This window comes from Misgurnus anguillicaudatus, chromosome 23 (genome assembly GCF_027580225.2).
Source record: "Misgurnus anguillicaudatus chromosome 23, ASM2758022v2, whole genome shotgun sequence".
NCBI classification, from domain to species: domain Eukaryota; kingdom Metazoa; phylum Chordata; class Actinopteri; order Cypriniformes; family Cobitidae; genus Misgurnus; species Misgurnus anguillicaudatus.
The window spans coordinates 34943419-34966762 of NC_073359.2; the positions used below are offsets into that span (position 1 = coordinate 34943419).

At 40.4% G+C, this 23344-nt stretch overlaps 1 protein-coding gene across 1 annotated transcript in view; it reads left to right on the plus strand.

Moving 5' to 3' along the window:
- LOC141359408 (uncharacterized) overlaps nucleotides 1-18917 on the plus strand; it is a 108788-nt gene extending 89871 nt beyond the window's left edge. The window contains exons 32-37 of the mRNA XM_073861810.1: nucleotides 10098-10271; nucleotides 10442-10615; nucleotides 10787-10960; nucleotides 17874-18047; nucleotides 18475-18648; nucleotides 18737-18917. Of these exons, the coding sequence (XP_073717911.1) occupies nucleotides 10098-10271; nucleotides 10442-10615; nucleotides 10787-10960; nucleotides 17874-18047; nucleotides 18475-18648; nucleotides 18737-18902 (1036 nt within the window). The 3' untranslated portion in view covers nucleotides 18903-18917. The remainder of the gene's footprint in view (nucleotides 1-10097; nucleotides 10272-10441; nucleotides 10616-10786; nucleotides 10961-17873; nucleotides 18048-18474; nucleotides 18649-18736) is intronic.
- The last annotated feature ends 4427 nt before the right edge of the window (nucleotides 18918-23344 follow it).

Here is a 23344-nt window from a genome sequence, read left to right on the forward strand (position 1 = left end):
TATCATCACATCATCATCTACACTCTCAAATACAACAATGCTAATATTGAATATACTGAACAAAAATACACTCACCGGCCACTTTATTAGGTACACCTGTCCAACTGCGCGTTAATGCAAATTTCTAATCAGCCAATTACATGGCAGCAACTCAATGAATTTAGACATGTAGACATGGTCAAGACGATCTGCTTGAGTTCAAACTGAGCGTCATAATGGGAGAGAAAGGTGATTTAAGTGACTTTGAGTCAGAATTTGGCATCAACAACATGAAAGCAGGGTTCCATCCTGCCTTGTATCAACGGTTCAGGCTGGTGGTGGTGGTGTAATGGTGTGGGGGATATGTCTTGGCAAACTTTAGGCCCATTAGTACCAATTGAGCATCATGTATTGTTTCTGACCATGTTCATCCCTTTATGACCACATTGTTCCCATCCTCTGATGGCTACTTCCAGCAGGATAATGTGCCATGTCATAAAGTGCAAATCATCTCAGACTGGTTTCTTGAACATGACAATGAGTTCACTGTACTCAAATGGCCTCCACAGTCACCAGATCTCAACCCAATGGAGCATCTTTGGGATGTGGTGGAACGGAAGCTTCGTGCCCTGGATCTGCAGCCAACATATCTACAGCAACTCTGTGATGTTATCATGTCAATATGGACCAAAATCTCTGAGGAATGTTTCTAGTACCTTGTTGAATCTGTGCCACGAAGGATTAAGACAGTTCTAAAGGCAAAAGGGGGTCCAACCCGGTACTAGTAAGGTGTACCTAATAAAGTGGCCAGTGAGTGTATAAATGCAACACTTTTGTTTTTGCCCCCATTTTTTATGAGCTGAACTCAAAGATCTAAGACTTTTTTCTCTCAAATTTTGTTCAAAAATCTGTCTAAATCTGTGTAAGTGAGCACTTCCCCCTTTGCCGAGATAATCAGTGAGATGGCATATCAAGATGATAATTAAACCACATGATTATTGCACAGGTGTGCCTTAGGCTGGCCACAATTAAAGGCCACTCTAAAATGTGTAGTTTTATCACACAGCAAAATGCAACAGATGTCGCAAGTTTTGAGGCAGTGTTGCTGGTGAATTGAATGTACATTTCTCTACCATAAGTCATCTCCAAACGTGTTTCAGAGATTTTGGCAGTACATCCAATCAGCCTCACAACCACACACCACGTTTAACCACACCAGCCCAGGATCTCCACATACAGCTTCTTCACCTTCAAGAATGTCTGAGACCAGCCACCTGGAAAGCTGCTGCAAAATCATTTTGCATATGTCCTAAACGACATTTACGGCATTTGGCAATTTGGAGAGATGTTCTCTTCACGGATGAATCCCAGTTTTCAATTTTTTGTATGGCTTCTTGTGGGTGAGCAATTATGCTGATGTCAACGTTGTGGATCAAGTGACCCATGGTGGCGGTGGGGTTATAGTATGGGCAGGCGTATGTTATGGACAAAGAACACAGGTGCATTTTATTGATAGCATTTTGATAGCACAGAGATACTGTGACAAGATCCTCAGGCCCATTGTTGTCCTCAGGCCCATTCATCCACAACCATCATCTCAGGTTGCAGAATGATGATGCACAGCCCCATGTTGCAAGTATCTGCACAATTCCTGGAAGCTGAAAACATCCCAGTTCTCGCATGGTCAGCATACTGTCATGATCACATAGTCTTGTGAATCTTTGTGAATTTTTTGTCTTTTGCCCCCAAGTGGGCTTTTTTTGTTAACAAACCCTTTTGAGTTCACCTTCCCTGCACTTGGGTCCCATTCCTCTCCGTGAGTCATGACAGAACGATTCAGCCAGTCAGGGACCCAGGGTTTGTCGGACTCTGGTCGGATCGTGATGGACCAGCTGCTAGAGAGGGCCAGAGCTCCACAGCTCCTGCAGCCGTCTGCGCTGCCACAGCCTCAGCCGTCTGTTCAACCATATCTACAGCAGTAAGAAACAGCCACAGCCCCTGCAGTCTGCACAGCTACAGCAGTCTGCACAGCTTCAGCCCCAGCCTCTGCAGTTTGCTCAGCCACGGCAGTTTGCTCCACCCCAGCTCTTGCAGCTGCTGCAGTCACTACAGCCGTCTGTGCACCAGCAGACACTACAGCCGTCTACGCAGCAGCAGCCACTACAGCCATCTGCGCATGGGTTCTTTGCCAGCAAATCCGGACACATACTCACTGGACATGTCACCCATTAACCATGTTTGGGATGCTCTGCATCGACATATACAACAGCTTTTGCCAATATCCAGCAACCTCACACAGTCATTGAAGAGGAGTGGACCAACATTCCACAAGCCACAATCAAAAACTTGATAAACTCTTTGAGGTGGAGATGTGTTGCACTGCGTGGCACCAGATACTGACTGGTTTTCAGACCCCTCAACTAGTGTTCTCAATGGGTTCGAAAATTACAACCCGGCCCGGCCCTGATGTAACCCGACACATCAACGTGAATTATATGTCCAAAACCGACCCGCGGCCCAACACTGCCGCCCCCACACCTTTTTATTCGTCTCATCCACATATTATCATGAACAGCAGACAGGAATTAAAATCAACCTTTAATGTTCACGCCTTTTTAACAATACAAACAATTGAAACAATAAACTTTAAATATATAAATAGGCTACAGGGGTGTCGGACTGGGGTGTAAAGGGTACCGAGTACCCAGGGCCCGAGTCAGGGGGGGGGCCCTTAGAAGTCAGTTTTATATACATACATATACATGCACTAACAAAATTAAACTTGTAGTTAGACATTGGTTTGGTATAAAAAAAGTAATTTTCATGCTGTACAGGGCCCCACCACCCCTCTCAAATCTATGTAAATGGTACGACCCGCAGGTCAGGTCCTTTTGGTGCGGACCTGTGGTGAATCAGTTGGAACTAGGAAGACAGGGGAAGAGTCATGTCTTTCCTTAAGAAAGGAAAATCAGGGGCTCAAAAACATAAACAAAAGAAGTTTAAAGTGAGAAAGGCAAATGAGGGCAAGCAGTTGCTCACTCAGTTTTTTTTAAAGAAAGGTGAGCTCCAAATGCATCATCGAGCATTGATATTGTTGTAACACAAATATATACTCCAGGTAGAATAGCATACATTTATGTTCGTACTCTATTTGAATAATATACCAATACTTCCTGCAATTCTTCCTGCTTTGCTACTGTTCGGACGCTTTTACTTGCGCCCTGTGCTTTGCGCCTTTTGCTTTTCGCTTTTATCTTTTGATTCAACTACCAGCATTTTAGCACAGTGCTCAAACTAAAAAATTGGGCACTCAAACTAAAACTACAAATTCCTGGAATTCCTTGATATTTGAAATATTCAACATATGTCATAGCGCTCTACCTGTTTGCTATTGCCGGCAGTTGACATTCCTAAAACAGGACAACACAGCTGCCCACACTCAAACAGAAAAAAATCTTCTTTTGGATCTCAATCCACCTGCTGCTTAAACTGCCACCGACTTCTACAAAAGATTGCAGTTCTCGAAACAAAGTTACTTGTGGTGCTGCCGACCCTGCCAGAACATACAGCGGAGCTGCAGCGTGGTCCTTCTCAACATAAAGAATCCCCAAATGTTAATGGACACAGATCACATCAGCCAGTAGCTAACAGACGCTCAATATCATATAGGCAGCGGCGCTCCGCTCAGACAGCAGCCGACAAGCACGCTGATATTGGGTGACTCTATTGTCAGAAACATTGAAAGCAAGGCTACCCGTACATACTGTTTTCCTCGTGCAACGGTTTCTGATGTTAACAAGGAACTTTGCAACATTCTGATGAAACATAAGTCTGTCAGTCGGATTGTCATACATGTGGGAAAGAACGATATTCGGAAAGAGCAGTCTGAGCTCCTTAAGGGGGATTTCAATGAACTTTTTGGAACACTTGCAAGACTCAAAGTTCAATCATTCATCATTGGACCACTCCCAGCAGGAGGAACAGATTTGTTTTCTCTGCTTCTAAGTTTAAATTCATGGCTGCAAAAAACCTGCACCATGAGAGGACTGAATTACATTGACAATTTCAAGATCTTCTGGAGTCAACGACAGCTTTTTAACACAGATGGTATCCACCCAAACAAACTAGGTTCTAGGTTGCTTAAAGACAATATCTTTTTCTTCATGCATCATCCATCAGCTGAGTCTGCCTCAACGTCAGGGATCACACCAGCCCTCATCTGCAAACAGCACTGGTAACTGATATGTGTTGGTTCCCTGCTACAACAGCAGTAACAGTCATAAATGTTTTTACAAGCGGGAGCCCAATGTCCCTTTAGCTTTCCCTATCTCTTTCCTGAGATATGATAGAAAGACAAAGGCCCTCTCCAGCCGCACGGCAATTCTATCTAATCTACTGCCTATTATACGTCATTCTGAGATTGATACAGTGCCAAAAGCAGTTACTGTTAAGTTAGCACTTCTGAACATCCGTTCACTATAGAACAAATCCTTTTTAGTTAATGATCTCATCACCACTAACAACCTGGACTTTGTTTCTATATGAAACCTGGTTAATTGACAGCTGCAGTGTTACAGTCCTCAATGAATCAGCCCCACCAAACTTTACTTTTATACGTGTCTGTAGAGCTGTTAGAAAAGGGGGGAATAGCTGCTTTATTCAAAGATGCCTTTCAATGCAAGCAAGTGTTACTTGGTGATTACCGGTCTTTTGAATATTTGTGTATTGCTCTAAAAGGTACACTACACATTCTTTTTACAATTATTTATAGTCCTCCCAAATACACCTCAGCATTTGTTGATGAATTCACAGAACTTTTATCAACAATTTCCTCTGAATTTGATTATTTTGTTATTGCTGGAGATTTCAATATTCATATAGCCAATGCAGAAAACAAAACTGGGATTGAACTGTTAAATGTTTAAACACTTTTGATCTGACCCATCACGTACAAGGTCCTACACACAATAGGGGACACACTCGGGGTCTAAAGATCCACCAGACCAAGATGGGATGTTTGCTGAAAGTGCAGCCAGAGCAGCGCGCAAGGAACTGCCTCTTTGTGATGCAGGAGGAACAAGGCCGAGAAACACCCCAAAGAGCCCAGTACCTCCACACTCCAGAGGAGCCAAAGCGCCAGATATCCCACAACATCAATGGCGGGTTAAGTGGCCTCCAGCCAGCAAAGGGAGTGAGTGGCAGAAATTTGATGATGATGTAGATGGTATCCTGGAAGCTACGATGAAGGGAGCGGCAGACAGGAAACTCCAAACAATGACAACCATGATCATCAGCTTTGCCACCAAAAGGTTTGGCTCAATGGAGAAGTGCAGTGCTACAAACCAGTACTCCAAGAACCGCAGGGCAGAGAAGATTGCACATCTGAGGCAGGAACTCAGACTCTTAAAGAAGCAGTTCAAGGGGGCAACCGAGGATATTAAGCCAGGACTGGCAGAACTACGGGGCATCCTCAGAAAGAAGCTGCTGACCCTCCGCTGAGCAGATTGGCACAGGAAGCGGGGTAAGGAGAGAGCTAAAAGACGAGCAGGCTTCCTAGCAAACCCCTTTTGGTTTACCTAAAAGCTGCTAGGTCAGAAACGCAGTGGCGACCTCACTTGCTCAAAAGAGGAAATAGACGCCTATCTGCATGACACTTATAGCGATGCAGCCCGGAAAGAGAATCTGGGTGAATGCAGACACCTTATAAACCCACCCGCACCAACCACTGACTTCAATACCAAAGTACCCAGTTGGAAAGAAATCCGAACTGTTGTCAAGGCTGCCAAAACCAGCTCAGCACCAGGACCGAATGGTGTGCCATATCTGGTATACAAGAGGTGTCCCAAGCTCTTGCACCGACTGTGGAAGATCCTGAGAGTCATCTGGAGGAGGGGGAAAGTTGCCCAACAATGGAGATCTGCAGAAGGGGTGTGGGTTCCGAAGGAAGAGAAATCAACTGGAGTGCTGGCTGACCACAGTCAATAAATCAGGCCTTCCAGGGAAATTCAAAGCCTGGTTATACCAACATGGCATCCTACCTAGGATTTTGTGGCCACTGCTGGCGTATGAATTTCCATGTTCCACCGTGAAAGGATTTGAGAGGAGGGTGAGTAAATACCTGCGACGGTGGTTGGGCTTGCCCAGAAGTCTGAGCAGTATCGCTTTCTACGGAAACACTAATAAGCTAACGCTACCGATCAACAGCCTGAGCGAGGAGTTCAAGGTTACCAGAGCAAGGGAGGTGCTTCAGTACAGGGAATCCAAGGACTCAAGAGTATCTCAAGCTGGTGTTGAGGTCAGGACTGGCAGAATGTGGAGGGCACATGCGGCAGTGGAATGGGCAGAATCATGGCTGCATCAAAAGGAAATGGTGGGTTCCGTGGCTTTCAGCCATGCAGGACTGGGAAGTACTCCAACAATCCAGTACAATAAACTGAAGGGCAAGGAAAGGCGGGACCTAGTCCAAAAAGAAGTGAGGGCTGGTGTTGAGAATTTCTCATTCAGTCGGTGTATGACACCCTGCCCAGCCCATCTAAACTCTTTTGTTGGGGAAAGGTTGAGACTCCAGCATGCACCTTGTGCCGGGGAAGAGGAACCCTGGAGCACATCCTCAGCAGCTGTCCTAAAGCTTTCGGGTATGGTCGCTATCACTGGTGCCATGACCAAGTGCTGAAGGCTGTTGCTGAGTCTATCAATAGTGCCATCAACCAGAGCAAGGGTGTACAACCACCAAGGCACAAAATTTTGTTCTTAAGAGCAGGAGAACATCCGCCCTCCCGACTAAAAATGGGGACAGCGAATGACTGGCAGCTAATGGTGGACCTGGGGAAGCAACTTAAATTCCCCCGAGATATTGTGGAGACCAGTCTTAGACCTGACATAGTTCTACTCTCAGCAACATCTAAGCAGATCATCCTGTTGGAGTTAACAGTGCCCTGGGAGAAGAGGATGGAGGAAGCCAGTGAAAGGAAGAGGGAGAAATATGCGGAGCTGGTAGAGGAGTGTCGGAATCGGGTGTGGCGTGCACAGTGCTTGCACATTGATGTTGGGGGAAGGGGCTTTGCAGGAAAATCACTATGCAGGGCATACAGCCTTCTGGGAATCACAGGGGCACAGAAGAGAAGAGCCATCAATGCAGCTTCAAAGGCTGCAGAGAAAGCCACACAATGGCTGTGGATCAGGAGGGACAAACAGTGGGCTAACGCTGTTGGGACACAGGCCGGGAACTGATCACTCCTGGTCGGGTCGCCTGGGTGAGGGGGTCTGAAGTTGAAAGACCTGAAACCCCCCATGACCCCAGGTACTATCACTGATGATGTGTCCAAAGTGCATTACAAAATGTATATAATAACCAATACTCGCACTCTTTTTGCTACTGTAGAGAGACTAACAAACCCCCCAAATCAAATTCCTAATGAAATGCTCTCTGATAACAAATGCAATGAGTTTGCAACTTTTTTCTCTGATAAGGTCAGTAATATCAGAACGGTGATCAATACGGGCTCATATTGTACTGTGGTCAGTCAGATACAACAACCTCAGAAATTAGTCATTCTCTCAGAATTTGACATAATTGATATTAAAACCTTGGAAGAAACAGTACAACATCTTAAAGCATTAACTTGCAGCCTTGACACGCTCCCCACATCTTTTCTCAAAAAAGTACTCTGCTTAGAAACTGACCTCTTAAAAATAGTAAATACCTCCCTGATCACAGGCACTTTTCCAGAGTCATTAAAAACAGCAGTTTGTAAGCCTCTCCTAAAAAAGAGTAACCTAGACAAAACCATACTCGGCAACTACAGACCAATCTCAAATCTTCCGTTTATAAGACCTTGATTAGCTGGATCAGGTTCAATTCAATTCAATTTTATTTATATAGCGCTTTTCACAATTGGTGATTGTTTCAAAGCAGCTTTACATTAATAGAAGCAGTGGAAAGCACAGAAAAACGACAGATAGCACAACATAATACACGATAGCAAAAGCAGCTAAATTTGCTGCGGCTATGAATCAACATTATAAGCGTGCGTATTGCTAATGTAACGTAAAGTAGAGGGTGCTAAGTTAAGCCCAAGAAGGCTGCCTCCCCGGGTTGAAAAACCCCCTAGGAGAAAAAAAAACCCAGGCTCAGCCGGGGAAGTAAAAAAAAGTCCTAGGAGGGAAAAACCCTTGGGAGATATATTTACATATACATTGAAACGATTAAGGAGATTAGGCGGAGGTTAAGCGGGTTCTGCCGGTGGTCGTTGGTCATGCATCAGCTGGGCATCACGTTGAAGGTCAGCCGTTGGGTCAGAGGTGTGTCGACTTTCACATTTACCGGAACTGGGTCTGTTTGTCTCATTGTCCTCGGAGACAAGGACGAGACATGAAGAAAGAAAAACAAAACCCAATTAGCGTAGGGGCCATTCATATGTATACACATGTACATATACACAACCACATATATATATATATATACACACATACACACACATGTACATATACGTATTGAAGATACAACGTCATCCCAGTGACAGACTCTGCACAGTTTGGTTTAGGGAGAACGAGAAAAATTGCACGGGACGGCGAATGTTTTTCGAAATGGATGCAGTGACACCCTTTTAAGGACTGAAGTCCCGCTCCCGACTAGTGGGCTTAACACCACAAATCTATACCCACTGAGCTTTATTGAAATCCGGACGAGCAGGACGAGGTGTGTTTGATTAGGGTTGGAATAAAACTCTGCAGAGACACCGGCCCTCCAGGAGCAGGATTAGACACCCCTGCTGTAGTGTGAGCCAGGCATAACACAGATTTAGATGGATTTTTGAACAATATTTGAGAGAAATAGGACGTTGTGTTCATAGAAAAAGTCTTAGATGAGTTTAGCTCATGAAAAATCTGTCTGGCAATTAGGTGTGGCTTGGACAAAGTCATTTACTCAAGAGTTAATTAAACACTGAGAGCATCTACATTGTGTGTAATTCATGAAAATTTTCTGACCTTCTGTATGTATATTTGTCGTAGATAATAGCACAGTTACATTTATATGTTGCTGTCTTTCAGGCTGAATAAATGTGAGCTAACAGAGGAAAGTTGTTCAGCTCTATCTACAGTTCTCAGTTCAGACTCCATCAATCTAAAGGAGCTTGATCTGAGCAATAATAATCTACAGGATTCAGGAGTTAAGCTGATCTTTGATGGACTGATGAATGTTAAATGTGGACTGAAAATACTGAGGTGAGCTGTAGAAATATAAACTATAATATATAATTGCATATTTGTGTAATTCTGTTGTTGTCAAAATACAATTATAAATTAAAGCTGCAAGCAGCGATGGAAGGGCCCTCGGACGCATGTCCACCGCCACCCTATGGCATAAGTAAAGCAGTGAACCAGGGGGATATGAATTAAAGTGGGTAAATATAGGTGGATATTCAAAGGAAAATTGATGTGCCACACTGCCTGTGTGCAGCAGGTGGCGCTATGAGTGTACCTGATTATTGTTATATTGACGTGTTCAGGCCGGGACCCTTATCAAACTTGTGAAGTCGGGGGCAGATCGGATAATGTATGCCAGAATTACAACAGCTTCCTGCGATCCATTTCGGAGAAGAAGAAGAAGAAGAAAAATAATAATAAACCGAGCAAAAACAATAGGGTCCTCACACCCCGGTGTGCTCGGGCCCTAATGATAACAATAGTATTTTAATAAACTTTTAATGGGCATATATGTGGCTGAAACAGGTAGCCTAATGCATCCCAATTTTTTTAATATAACACTATACCTGTAGTCATTATCACCTTTAGAAAACAGCAAGAGTGCACAACTGACCCCTGTGGCGCAGCCTAAGCTTTTGTGCTTAACAGCTTTCCCCCCTTACATTACGTTTATACTTTAAGTAGTTTTAAACCAGTACTTTTACACTTTTTCTTGAGTAAAAAGCTTGAGTTGATACTTCAACTTCTACAGAAGTATTTTTAAACCCTAGTTTCCATACTTCTACCTGAGTAATGAATATGAATACTTTTGACACCACTGACTAAATTAAAAGATTTCTTCAATAAAAATCTGTTCATAACTGTTACTGTACATGTATGTTGTAATGACCTGTTTGATTTCTCTTCTCTAGACTATCAGACTGCAGTATTGGAGAAGAAGGTTATGTTGCTTTGTCTAGAGCTGTGAGATCAAACCCATCACATCTGATAGAGCTGGATCTCAGTGGAAATGATCCTGGAGAATCAGGAGTCAAACTCATCTATGATTTAATACAAGATCAAGACTGTGCACTGAAGAAAGTCAGGTGAGCTGTAATGCAAATACAACATATGCAGGATAATTATATATAGGCATTATTATAATCTTAACATAATCATAATAAACATAATTAAAGTGAATTCAAGGCTGAAAAAGCAGTTTCAATGTTTTTTTTTATTTAAATTTTAATTTAATTACACTTTCTGTTATCTTCAGGTTTTTGAAAAGCTCTTCTGCAGCTGAAGGCTTCAAGTATCTGAGTGAAACTCTTGGTATAAATCCTTTACTCCAGAGAGATCTGAATCTGAATGATCATAAACTAGACAACACAAGAGTGAAACAGATCTCTGAACTACTGAAGGATAAACACTGTAGACTCAACACACTCATGTGAGGATTATAATACTCTTTTAGATTTCATCTGACATTGAGTGACATCTGATTCTGAAGAAGACTCTTATGAAGAAGATATTTTGAAGATGTTTTTTCTTCTGCCGGTGTAGATGTTTGTTTTGTCTTAAATAAATTGAGAAATGTTTCTTTTGTTTTGTTTCTCTTTAGGTTGACTATAAACTGTATTACAGCAGAAGGTTGTGCTGATCTGATGTCAGGTTTTAATTCAAATCCTTCACACCTGAAACATCTGGATCTGAGTGGAAATAAACTTGAAGACTCAGGAATGAAGAAGATCTCTCATCTGTTGAAAAATTCACAATGCAAACTGCAGAAACTCAGGTACATATGTATTATTTGGGTAAAATAAATGTATTCAATTCAATTCAATTCAATTTTATTTATATAGCGCTTTTCACAATACTCAATTGTTTCAAAGCAGCTTTACATTAATAAAAGCAGTAAAAGCACAGAAAAACGACAGATAGCACAACATAATACACAATAGCATAAGCAGTCAAATTTGCTGCGGCTATGACGCGACATTATGAGCGAGCGTATTACTAATGTAACGTCTAGAAGTAGAAGCTAAGTTAAGCCCAAGCAGGCTACCTCCCCGGGGTAAAAAACCCCCTAGGAGAAAAAAAACAAAAACCCCGGGTTGTTTAGCCAAGGAAATAAAAATAAAAGTCCTAGGAGGGAAAAACCCTTGGGAGATATACATGTATATACACACATATTAACGGATAAGGAGCTTAAGCAGAGATTAAGCGGATATTAAGCGGATATTAAGCGGATATTAAGCGGGTCCTGCCGGTGGTCGTTGGTCAGGCATTAGCTGGGCATCACATTGAAGGACGACCAGTAGATCAGAGGTGTGCCGACTTTCACATCTACAGGAACTGGGTCTGTTTGTCCCATTGTCCTCAGGGTCAATGGGACCCAGGGACGAGACAGGGAGAGAAAAACAAAATCATATTAGCGTAGGGGCCGTTCACATGTAATGCAAGTGTCACACAGTGATGTGGTTGAATCAGCTTAGTTTCAGACAGACTAACTATTGCAGCATAATTATATTATCCACAGTTGAGGATTTTGCAAATTGGGGGCCCACTGCGACAGTATATATGGTAACTAAGGGTCACCTTCCGATTTTTAAGAGAAAATGAAACCTGTCGACCCGTTTGACTAAGGCCTGTAACCCCACTGTCGTCGTTAATGCAGGTTCAGTGGCAAACGGGTCTATATTGCATACTATTTACAAGATCACGAAAGAACGCCAACATCGCAACCTGACCATACGTGTCAACCCGTTTGACTAAGGCTGGAGGCCCCACTGTCGTCGTTAATGCAGGTTCAGTGGCAAACGGGTCTGTATGGCATACTATTCGCAATAGAAAGAAAGCGCCAAAATCACAACCCAACCATACGTGCCAACCCGTTTGACTAAGGCCAAAAGCCCCACTGTCGTCGTTAATGCAGGTTCAGTGGCAAACGGGTCTGTATGGCATACTATTTGCAATACAAAGAAAGCGCCAAAATCACAACCCAACCATTCGTGCCAACCCATTTGACTAAGGCTGGAGGCCCCACTGTCGTCGTTAATGCAGGTTCAGTGGCAAACGGGTTTGTATGGCATACTATTCACAAGAACACGAAAGTTCCAAAATCGCAATCCGACTATAGGTTACGATAAGATTTTTATTTATTTATTTGGTTGGTCTGTGTTATGACCGCGAGTGCTTTGTTCCGTACAGATAACTATTTCGAGTTAAGTACTTTTACTAGACAAATTATGCGAATGCTTTGTTGAAGAGAAAAGTTTTAAGTCTAGATTTAAAATTATCGACTGTGTCTGATTCTCGGACATCGGTTGGTAAATCATTCCAGAGCTTAGGGGCTAAGTAGGAAAATGACCTTCCACTTTTAGACACTTTTGATAGTCTAGGGATAATCAAGAGACCAGAATTTTGCGACCGTAGTGTGCGTGATGGATTGTATTCTGATAGTAATTCTCTAAGATATCAGGGTGCTAGGCCATTTAAAGCTTTGTAGGTGATTAGTGATATTTTAAATTGTATGCGATATTTAACTGGTAGCCAGTGTAAAGATGCCAGAATTGGGCTTATGTGGTCATACTTTTTAGATCGAGTAAGTACCCTTCCGGAAGCGTTTTGAACTAGCTGAAGCTTGTTTACTTGATTTGCATGGCATCCCCCGAGTAGCGAGTTACAATAGTCTATTCTAGAGGTCATAAAAGCATGGATAAGCTTCTCTGCGTCAGATGTAGACAGTATATGGCGTATTTTCGAGATATTTCTAAGATGGAAGAATGCTGTGCGGCAGACGTTGGCGATATGACTATCGAAGGATAAGTTGCTGTCGAACATCACACCTAAGTTCCTAACCGTGGAAGATGGCACCACAGTGCAGCCATCTATGTGCAACTTGTAATCTGACATATTATGTTTGTAGCGATTCGGTTCAATAATAAGTATCTCTGTCTTATTGGAGTTCAGCTTAAGAAAGTTATGTGCCATCCAGTCACTAACATCGCTAAGGCAGTCTGTTAGCTTAGAAAACGTGTGTGTTTCGCTGGGATGTGAGGAGATGTAAAGCTGGGTATCATCCGCATAGCAGTGAAAACTTATGTTATGTTTCCTGATAATGTCTCCTAGAGGTAACATGTATAACGAGAACAGGATAGGACCTAAAACCGATCCCTGCGGTACACCGTATTTAACCAGGGAGTGATATGACTCTTCCTCGTTTACATAAACAAAGTGATAGCGATTGGTTAGATACGACCTAAACCAGGCTAGCGCCTGACCACTGATACCAACATAGTTTTCTAGTCTATTGAGTAAGATTGTATGATCTATTGTGTCAAAGGCTGCACTAAGGTCTAATAATATAAGGATTGAGATTTCACCACGATCGGATGTTAATAGGAGGTCATTTGTAACTCTAAGCAACGCTGTCTCTGTGCTATGGTGGGGCCTGAATCCTGATTGGAACTTTTCATATGTACTATTATTTGTCAAGAATGTGCGTAACTGGCTTGCCACTACCTTTTCTAATATTTTCGAAAGAAAAGGGAGATTTGAGATTGGTCTAAAGTTATTAAGCTCTCCCTGATCAAGCTGCGGTTTTTTAATCAGCGGTTTAATAACTGCTAGTTTGAAAGCTGTTGGAACGTATCCTATTTCTAGCGATGAGTTAAAGATATTTAGAACCGGGGTTGACACTACAGGGAATACCTCTTTAAGCAGTTTTGTGGGAACGGGGTCTAATATACAGGATGATGATTTGGATGATGTAACTAGTCTAGAGAGCTCATCTATTGTAGTAGGTTTAAATGAATCAAGATGTTTGTATGGTAGTCTAGTGTTAAGTGAACTAACGGGTTGAGTGGTGGCTGCCTGGGTAGCTACGATGTTGTCCCTTATAGACGTAATTTTGTTAGAAAAGAAGTTCATGAAGTCGTTACTATTGTGTTGAAGTTTACTATTGGTTTCTGTTTGTTCTTTATTTCTAGTCAGTTTTGCAACCGTGCTGAAGAGGAAACGAGGGTTATTATGATTCTCATTTATAAGCCTGCTAAGATAGGTAGATCTGGCGGTTTTAATAGCCTGTCTGTATTGTTTAACACTCTCTTTCCATGCTGCACGCCATACCTCTAACTTTGTGCTTCTATAATTTCTTTCCATTTTCCTAGTTGCCTTTTTGAGTGCTGCGGTGTGATGATCATACCATGGAGCTGGCGGTTTTTCTTTGATTCTCTTTTTTCGAATGGGAGCAACGGCATCCAATGTGTTAGAACAGACATTGTTTAGGTTTTCTATTACAATATCTAGATCGTCAGAGTTATCTGCTACATGTTTAATTTGGGACAGGTCTGGAAGAGTGCTAATAAATCTATCTTTAGTCGTGGAAATTATTGTTCTGGCTAATCAAAAAGTTAATACAACCAGGGAAAAAACTAGCAAGCAAAAGACAAGGCTCAAGAGCCCAACTAAAACGAACACTAATCACAATAATGGTGACTTAAAATGAAACAAAACATCAACATCTAAACTTATATATAATAGATATATAATATATAATAAATATATAATATATAATAAATATAATAAAATAATATAAATATAAAAAATAAATATAATAAAATGCAATGTTTCTCTATCATTTACATAACAATTAAACAAGTCAATATAATAAACAGTTGTTGTTTTAAACATTGTGTGAACATTAAAACATGACATTGTCATAACGTTTAAAAATGGTAAAATGTAACATTCCTCTAACGTTGAGACAACACAAAAACGTTCTTAGAACGTCAAGAAAACTGGACACTTTTAACGTTGGCAGAACGTTTTTGGGAACGTAAAGAACTTTCAGGGAATGTTCTTAGAACTTTTTTCTGTTAGCTGGGCTATAGCAAAATAAATAACAATAGTAGATTACCTTAGTTCAAATCATAGCTAAAGCATATAAAAACTACAGTGAGCTAACCTTAATGTGTAAAATGTTTACTATATAATCTATGCAATCTTACCTACAGCTCAGCTGCCAAACCTCCCTTCACATAGCAGTGATTCATGATCGCTGTCTTCCCTCGTCTTTAGGAAACCAAAACATTTTTTTATTTTCAAGGAGGTATTTGTTCCAGAATTCAATGAACCCTTCTATATATCGTCAAAATAGTCTACAAATGACAAAAACATTAAACTTGTGATTATTGCTTTAAATGAAAGTATAAAAGCCTTCAATTTACAATACTCTTACTTTTATTTATAACATGAAAAATACTGAAATTAATGATTTCATAGATGCTGCACTTCATTATTTTCCACAGAAATATACCTGAACCGAGCTGCTAAAACATAGACTTTTCTCTATAAATTCCTATAAAATGTTTTAATGTAGTATTTAATATATAGTACATTTTTATAGGATCAGCTAAGTCTGTCTCTCTCTCAAGGAATTTTTTTCTCCCAATGACTTTTTCCCCACAGGGTTTTTCTCCTAGAAGTTTTTTCAACCCCTGGGGAGTCAGCTGACATTATCTTAACTTAGAACTCTCTTCTTTACGTTACATTATTACTACCCTCACTTGTATGGCTTAATTTACCCACTGTATTTCATTGTTTGTTGTGTTTTCTCTTGTGTTTATTAATGTAAAGCTGCTTTGAAAAATATAAACAATTGTAAAAAAAGCGCTATATAAATTAAATTAAATACATTTTTGATCATATCTGTGTTCACTTTAATCTTAGAAACAAATGTGTTGTGAATGAGGCGCATACTCTGCCTCCCGATCGCCACCAGAGGGAGCCATCCCCTGACTATTAGTCTCATTCGGACTGCATTAAAAAGCCCTTACACTTCTCAGGATCTCCGTTGAACTTGTCCGGAAAAGCTAGCCGCGGGTTAGCAGCCGACACAGCAGCGGGGGTAGCCAGTGGTGGGGGTGCGGCTGGTGCAGCGTTAGCTGCAGAGGCTAATCCTCTCAAACCCTGGAGAGCGGTGACAAGTTCCTCCATGAGAGTAGTGAGACGAGCCAGTTGTTGTTGGTGTCCAGCAAGCTGCTGAGCTTGAGCAGAAAGCTCCATGGAGAGTTGGGCGACGGCCGCTGGATCGCTCGGTGGCGAAGTCTTCTGTAATGAAACACGATGAGGCTGAGGATTCATATGCAGGCTTTTATTTACTCTCGTAGTCAGACAGAACAGGGTCAACACCAGCAAACACAACAACGTGGAATAGGCAAATCTCGTGGTCAAATTAACAGGCAAAATAATCAGGGCAGGCAGCAAACAATCGTAGAGTCCAGATAAACAGATCAAAAGTAACAAACCAGGAATAAACAGACAAGGTAAACGCTAAGAAATGATGCCGGGGCAAATCAAGACTTCGCGCTGGAGTAGTGCATGAGTGTTGCTTAAATAGGCAGTCTGAGATGAACAACAGGTGGCAGAGCAATCAGTCCCGGTATGAGGTTCAGGTGCAGGTGCAATCAGTCTAGGTATGTGGGCTCATGGGAAATGAAGTCCGAATGAGATTTTTTAAGTTAAAGGTGATATAGAATGATTGAACTGGGTATTTATCCTTGTTCTGTGATGTGACATGTAGACAAAAATGTTTTGTTTGGGTCTGTAATGCCTTAGAAGCTTCCTAAAAACCTCTCTCAGATGGCTCTATTAGGGTGGGGGATTTTAAACAAGTGGTTTTGCACCTATTTGGCTCCCCCTACTGGCTAAACTTGCAATCTCATTACTGATTGGCTGCCACTCCAAAAATTTTGCCAATTATTTTAAAGTGGAGGGGCAGGGAGATGCCTGTGATGTCATAAGCATCAGTTTTTCAGATTGGGGCTGACATTTCTAAAAGAGGAATTTCTATGAGACTGAGATGTTTAGCATGTTTAGCACTTTTTGTATGTTTGTGAATGCGGGTAGACTATCATTGTTCAACAAAGACAAGGTAAAAATGGTTTTTCATTCTCTTTCCCCTTTAAATCAATCATAGAAGATAATGTTAGCATCTGTTCATTTTAACAGTAGGAGAAAAATAGTTAATTTTGAGCTTATTTGTGATATTTTTGTCTTTCGGGATTAAACTCCATATAGTGTCAACGTCACATGCTGTGTGACGTGGCAAAGCACTGTAGTACAACAATGATGCGTCGTGTCTCATTATTATTTATGAGCTTGGGTGTTCCTATTCAATGAGAAGACGTTTCACTTGTGTGTGCGTACATGCATGCGCTTCGTGCAGCCAGGCAGCGGGGTAGTCGGCTTGTCTGCTTGTGCCTGGTTTGCCATCAACTACTATTTTGCTTGGGAAAGCTTTGAGAGGCAGGTGGACTTTGATCCTGCTCATATAGGCAGTTTGCATCTAGGCAAGCATGTCCTGAGAACTTTCCGTATCTTCAAACATGCTATTATTTCAACTATAACAGTTTTACTTGACCTTTGTTGTAATAAAATATTAAATTCAGTTGAATTATTTCTGAAATACAGCTACTCTTAGTAAATCTTAATATTTGTTACAATAGATTCCCTATTATATCATGTGTCCTGCCCACTCCTCCCAGTTCTTCTGACAGCGTCTACGCCCATTTAAGTTGCATTTTTCAAAACGATAATGAGGTAGACTGAAGCTGAAACAGCAGTTTCATGACCCTTTAACTTCTATTTAACTATATTAAATGTAAGAATGAATAAATACCTTTTATTTTTCATTTATTTTTTAGACTCTCAGACTGTAGTATTGGAGAAGAAGGTTATGTTGCTTTATGTTCAGCTGTGAGATCAAACCCATCACATCTGATAGAGCTGGATCTCAGTGGAAATGATCCTGGAGAATCAGGAGTCAAACTCATCTATCAATTAATACAAGATCACAAATGTGCACTGAAGAAAGTCAGGTGATCACAAGATTCAAATATGAACACATTAAAAATTTCAACATCACCCAAATGTAAAGTCTTTGTATTTCGAACTTGTCAAGAAGACAGATAAGATTTTATAGATTGGAAACTTGAATTGGAGTGAAGGATGACTTACAGCATATGTTTTCTACAGACCATGAATTGGATTACTTTTGTCTACTTTAGCCATAATCCAGTGTTATCTCACTTACTTATCTGATTGACACTGGCATTCATTCTGTGACATGCATTTTTTAAGACTGGACAATTAAACTGCGGTATAAATTCATCTGAATACTGGAACCTTTTGTCTTAATTTAACTCAATAATACATTGGATCAATAAGGAGTATGTGAAGTGATATACGTAACATGACAATAATAATATGATGTTGAGATGTAAAGTGATGTTGTTGTATCTGTAGATTATTGAAGAGTCCAGCTGCAGAAGAAGCTTGTGTTTATCTGAATGAAGTTCTTGATGTTCATCCATTACTGGTAAAAGAACTGAATCTGAGTGATAATAAACTGGGAGATCTGGATGGAGAGAAACTCTCAGCTCTATTGATGGACTCTCATAGTAAAGTGAAGAAAATCATGTGAGTTGACTCTTCATACAGTACAGTATAGTACAGACTGTCAGATGTATTAGTAGATGATGATGATGATGTTGTTTCTTCTGTTTAGACTGAATGATTGTGAGCTGACAGAGAAACAATGTTCAGCTGTAGCTGCTCTTCTCTCCTGTGTGAAAGAGATTGAGATGAACAACAGTCATCTGATGGATTCAGGAGTCAAACAGATCTGTAATAAACTCAAGAATCGTCAATGTCAACTACAGACACTCAAGTAAGCAAACATCTATCACTCTCTAGTCCCTTTCACACATACAGTCTTTACTGGTAATTTACTGGTAAATTGCAGTTAACATGTCATGTGTGAACAAATCAGTGCTCCCAATTTACCAGTAAGACAGGTTGTAAGATTACCAGTAATTTACCGGTAAGCGCTGTGTGTGAACCAAAAATATAGGATTACCGGCATTTAGAACGGACGACGTCAGACCGCGCTGACAGATCGGGCCAATCAGAACGTTTTTATACAGATGACGCGTTTACCTCCGCACTGTTTACGTTCGTTTCCACACACATGCTGCTTAAAAGTCGAGCACACCTGAAGTTAACATCCACATTTCTTCAAAGTTGTTTTAAACAGCTTACCATCTATTTGCCAAATTGCTGACGTCCACACCCTCTGTGAAGCCTAATGAGCAAACGCAGGTTCCGTTTGACGCCGCCTAACGCAATGTTGTTTGGTCACGTGCAACCTCGCGTCCGTTTGCCACAGATGTGAAAACAACAAAATACGGACCGTGGATATTAAGTCATAACCCACCATTGTTTACAAATACGACACAGCTCGCCGGCCGCGCGCCACAGGTAACTTCCGCTTTCTCTCCGAGTTTACCGGTGTTTTGATTCTGTGTGAATGATGTCTTACTGGTAAAAAGAAGGAACATCAGTGCATGTGTGAACAACACATTTTTCTCTCTCTCTAAACATATGCTTCATTTGTTCTATTTTTTGACCACTCAAATATGTGTAGGTTTCTTCAAAAATACCCAATTTGGTAACACTTTATAATAACTGCACACCATGAAGCATTAGTAAAGCATTACTAAATAGTCAATTTTTTATTTATTAAACATTAATAGACATTAGTAAGTAAATTACAAATGCTTTAGTCTTGATTTATAAGCACATATATAATATGTTTAAAAATTTTGTTTTTTTATATTTTATTAATTATCAATTCATCATTTCTAAAATAAGTATTACATTTTTTACAAACCAGTTATTAAGATGTTGTCAGTTGTTCATAAGATACTTTAGGAAGTGTAATAATCATTCACACACACACACACACACACACACACACACACACACCCACACACACACACACACTCACAAACACACCAGAGTTTGCGTTAGACTATCTCATATGAAAATCCCAACAGTCAATGATCCATCATTTCATGTTTTAAGGATAAGAATTGTTTTCGTTCACCTGTTTATTTGTAATCATGAACTTGCAAGACGAGCATTCAAGTTCAAATGTGTTTATTTATTTGTCAAGAGAACCAGTGGCGGTTCTACACGGAGGCCAAGGGTGGCCCGTGCCTCTGTAGACAAGTCCCTGGCCACCCCTGTGGCCACCCCGTGCTGACCAAATAAAAAAGTATAATGTATTTTGATTTTACACGCGAGCACCAAAAGCGGAACTAATCCGACGCATAACGTTCTAAACGGGCAAATTAGAGCGGCGCACCCAACCACTGTAGCCGGCTGCGGGTGCTGCTCGGCGAGTGTCTCAATTCGTTCCCAATTTTCCGATGTTGTGAATGTGTATGCAGGTTTGGGCACTGGTAAGGACTCTAGCTCACTTGACATTGGGACACTGTTCACTTGTTCTCCTGTGACGTGGCTGCTTAAGCGCGGTGATTATTCACAGCTGTTACTCATCAACAACCGGCAAAACCAACATCTCGCTAACTTTTTAAAGTTTACACTTTGTAAAAAGCGCAGTAATTATGCTCTTACATATACGTGCATAAAATTGGAGGAATATAATTAAATGTTTCATATAAAAATGTTTACAATTTAAAATAGATACTATTTTAAATACTGATTAGATTGTGGTCCCTAACTGTCTAGCAATGTGTGTTTATATGTAAACTAAAACAAACGTTTGTCTTTATAAAAGTTTGCATTTCATAAAGTTTATTGAGTAAGCTCGCATGATTTTCGGTTGGGGGGCTTTAGAAAAGAGCCAAGCTTCCCTTTTGCACCTGCACTCACTCTTGTATTAAATAAAGAGTTATATGATTGTAAAGTAAAATAAAGTTTATGGGGCAGTTTCCCGGAAAGGGATTAGACTAGACTAAAATAAATGTAAGAGCTGTCCAAACTGAAAACAACTTGCATTGCCATATCTTAAAATACATCAGTGACCTTTGTTTTGCTTCAAAATGCACACAAGTAATGTATTTAGTAAGGCATGTTTGTTAAAACTAGTTATATTTCCTAATTAAACTAAGGCCTAGTCCTGTCTTAAACTAATTCCTGTTACTGCCCCTATAATCTTTAAATATAATTTCTTGCCATTTTTTTATGTGCCCCTCTGGTAAAACACTGGCCCCTCCTTGGCCCCCCTAGTGAAATTTGTCTAGAACCGCCACTGAACATATGATGAACAGAGACTGTGGATCACTTTACATGTTTAACATCACATGAAGCAGATTAATTAATTATTTTTTTCTCGCAGTGACAGACAGCTGAGTCGATAAAACACACAAACTTTGTGCTGAACAGGCATATGAACAAATAAATCACAAAATACTATTGCGATTAAAATAGCAACAAGGTGAATTGAATTAAACCATGACTGTGTATCTGAAACCATCTTGTATAATAAACGCATGAAGGCAGAAAATGCAGACTCTTGTCATTACATTTTGTGTTAGACCTCAGATAGACGACGCAGTTTTACTACTGTTCTTGATCGCGTGCTCTTACATAACGCTTCAGTTAATGCGATCTGACACACACACACACACACACACACACACACACACACAAACACACACACACACACACACACACACACACACAAACACACACACACACACACACACACACACAAACACACACAGTAAAGTTGCCTAATCACAGACCAGTACGTTGCAACAAAGTTGACCAAGCCATGGAAAATACCGGATTATCTGAACATCATGTCTACGCAAAGGCAGCTCTTATAAACAGCAAACAGGGAAATAATAAAAGGCATTTGACTTACATAGCATCCAGCTAACGTTAGCCAACTCTGTTTGCCATAAGTCCTGGAAAAGCATGTAAACTCGACCATGATAATGTCCTGCTGCTCAATCTGGTCCAAGCTCTTTAATCCTTTATTCATTCTTCAACTGAACGTCTTGTAAACAGTGATTTTGTAAGCATAAAATCATATTTTCTTTTATCTCAAGCTATTTCACTTGCTTTCACTCATCAGTACTGTAGTATCTAGCAGTTACATGGCAATCTGCAGCGCGGTTATGAGACTCTGAAAATGATCCAATTACATGAGGTCAAAGAAATAATAACGAGTCTGATTTGCTTACAACATAAGTGGGAGGGTTTGGGGCCCACAGTCCAAAACCAGCCAATTAGAGCTCAGCCTCAGGTCACATGTTTTTACCCTTTTTACTAACCTACAAAGACACTCATTAGGGGTGCACCCCAGACACACAAACATGACACACACAAAACAAACTCCGTTTTGATTTTTTTTTTTTTATAAATTATAACATGACTAACAGTGAAATAGTACCACTAAACGATTTTATTTTGTATTAATTTGCATTATATATTTATCTTTTTTTGTAACATGTTAAAGTAGCTTTCTTCTCTGGCCAACTTTGAGGGGCAGTGCCCCCTAGTGACCAGCCACCACTGTTCCAAAGTAAATCCTGATAGGATGATAATAAAAGCAATGACATTTTTAAAATAATAAAAAGTTTTTATTTCTCTTCTCTAGATTATCAGACTGCAGTATTGGAGAAGAAGGTTATGTTGCTTTGTCTAGAGCTGTGAGATCAAACCCTTCACATCTGACAGAGCTGGATCTCAGTGGAAATGATCCTGGAGAATCAGGAGTCAAACACATCTATGATTTAATACAAGATCAAAACTGTGCACTGAAGAAAGTCAGGTGAGTATTCTCAATAATTGTTTTAGTTTAATTGTTTTAAATCAGTTTGGTTTTCCTTACTATTTAATCTACAAAAAGCTTTTTGAAAAGCATTTAAATGACGCAATATAACTTTGCAATATAATGTTGTGACAGTAAATGATTATTAAACAGATAATATCAGATATTATAAACTTTTGTCTCCAGATTTTTACAGAGTCGTTCAGCAGAAGAAGCTCGTCAGTATCTGAATAAAGTTGTTGGTAAAGAGATTTTACTCCAGAGAGATCTGAATCTGAATGATCATAAACCAGACAACACAAGAATGAAACAGATCTGTGATCTACTGAAGGATAAACACTGTAGACTCAACACACTCATGTGAGGATTTCATCTTTATTTAAAGTCTCTTAACAAACACAACATCATTTAATATCATGAGTTTGAATGAAGAGGAAATGATGAATTGAAGTGTATTATTGTTGTGATATTTTTGTATTGAAATGAGTTTAATGAAGTAAATTAATACAGTACACACCTATGATAAGA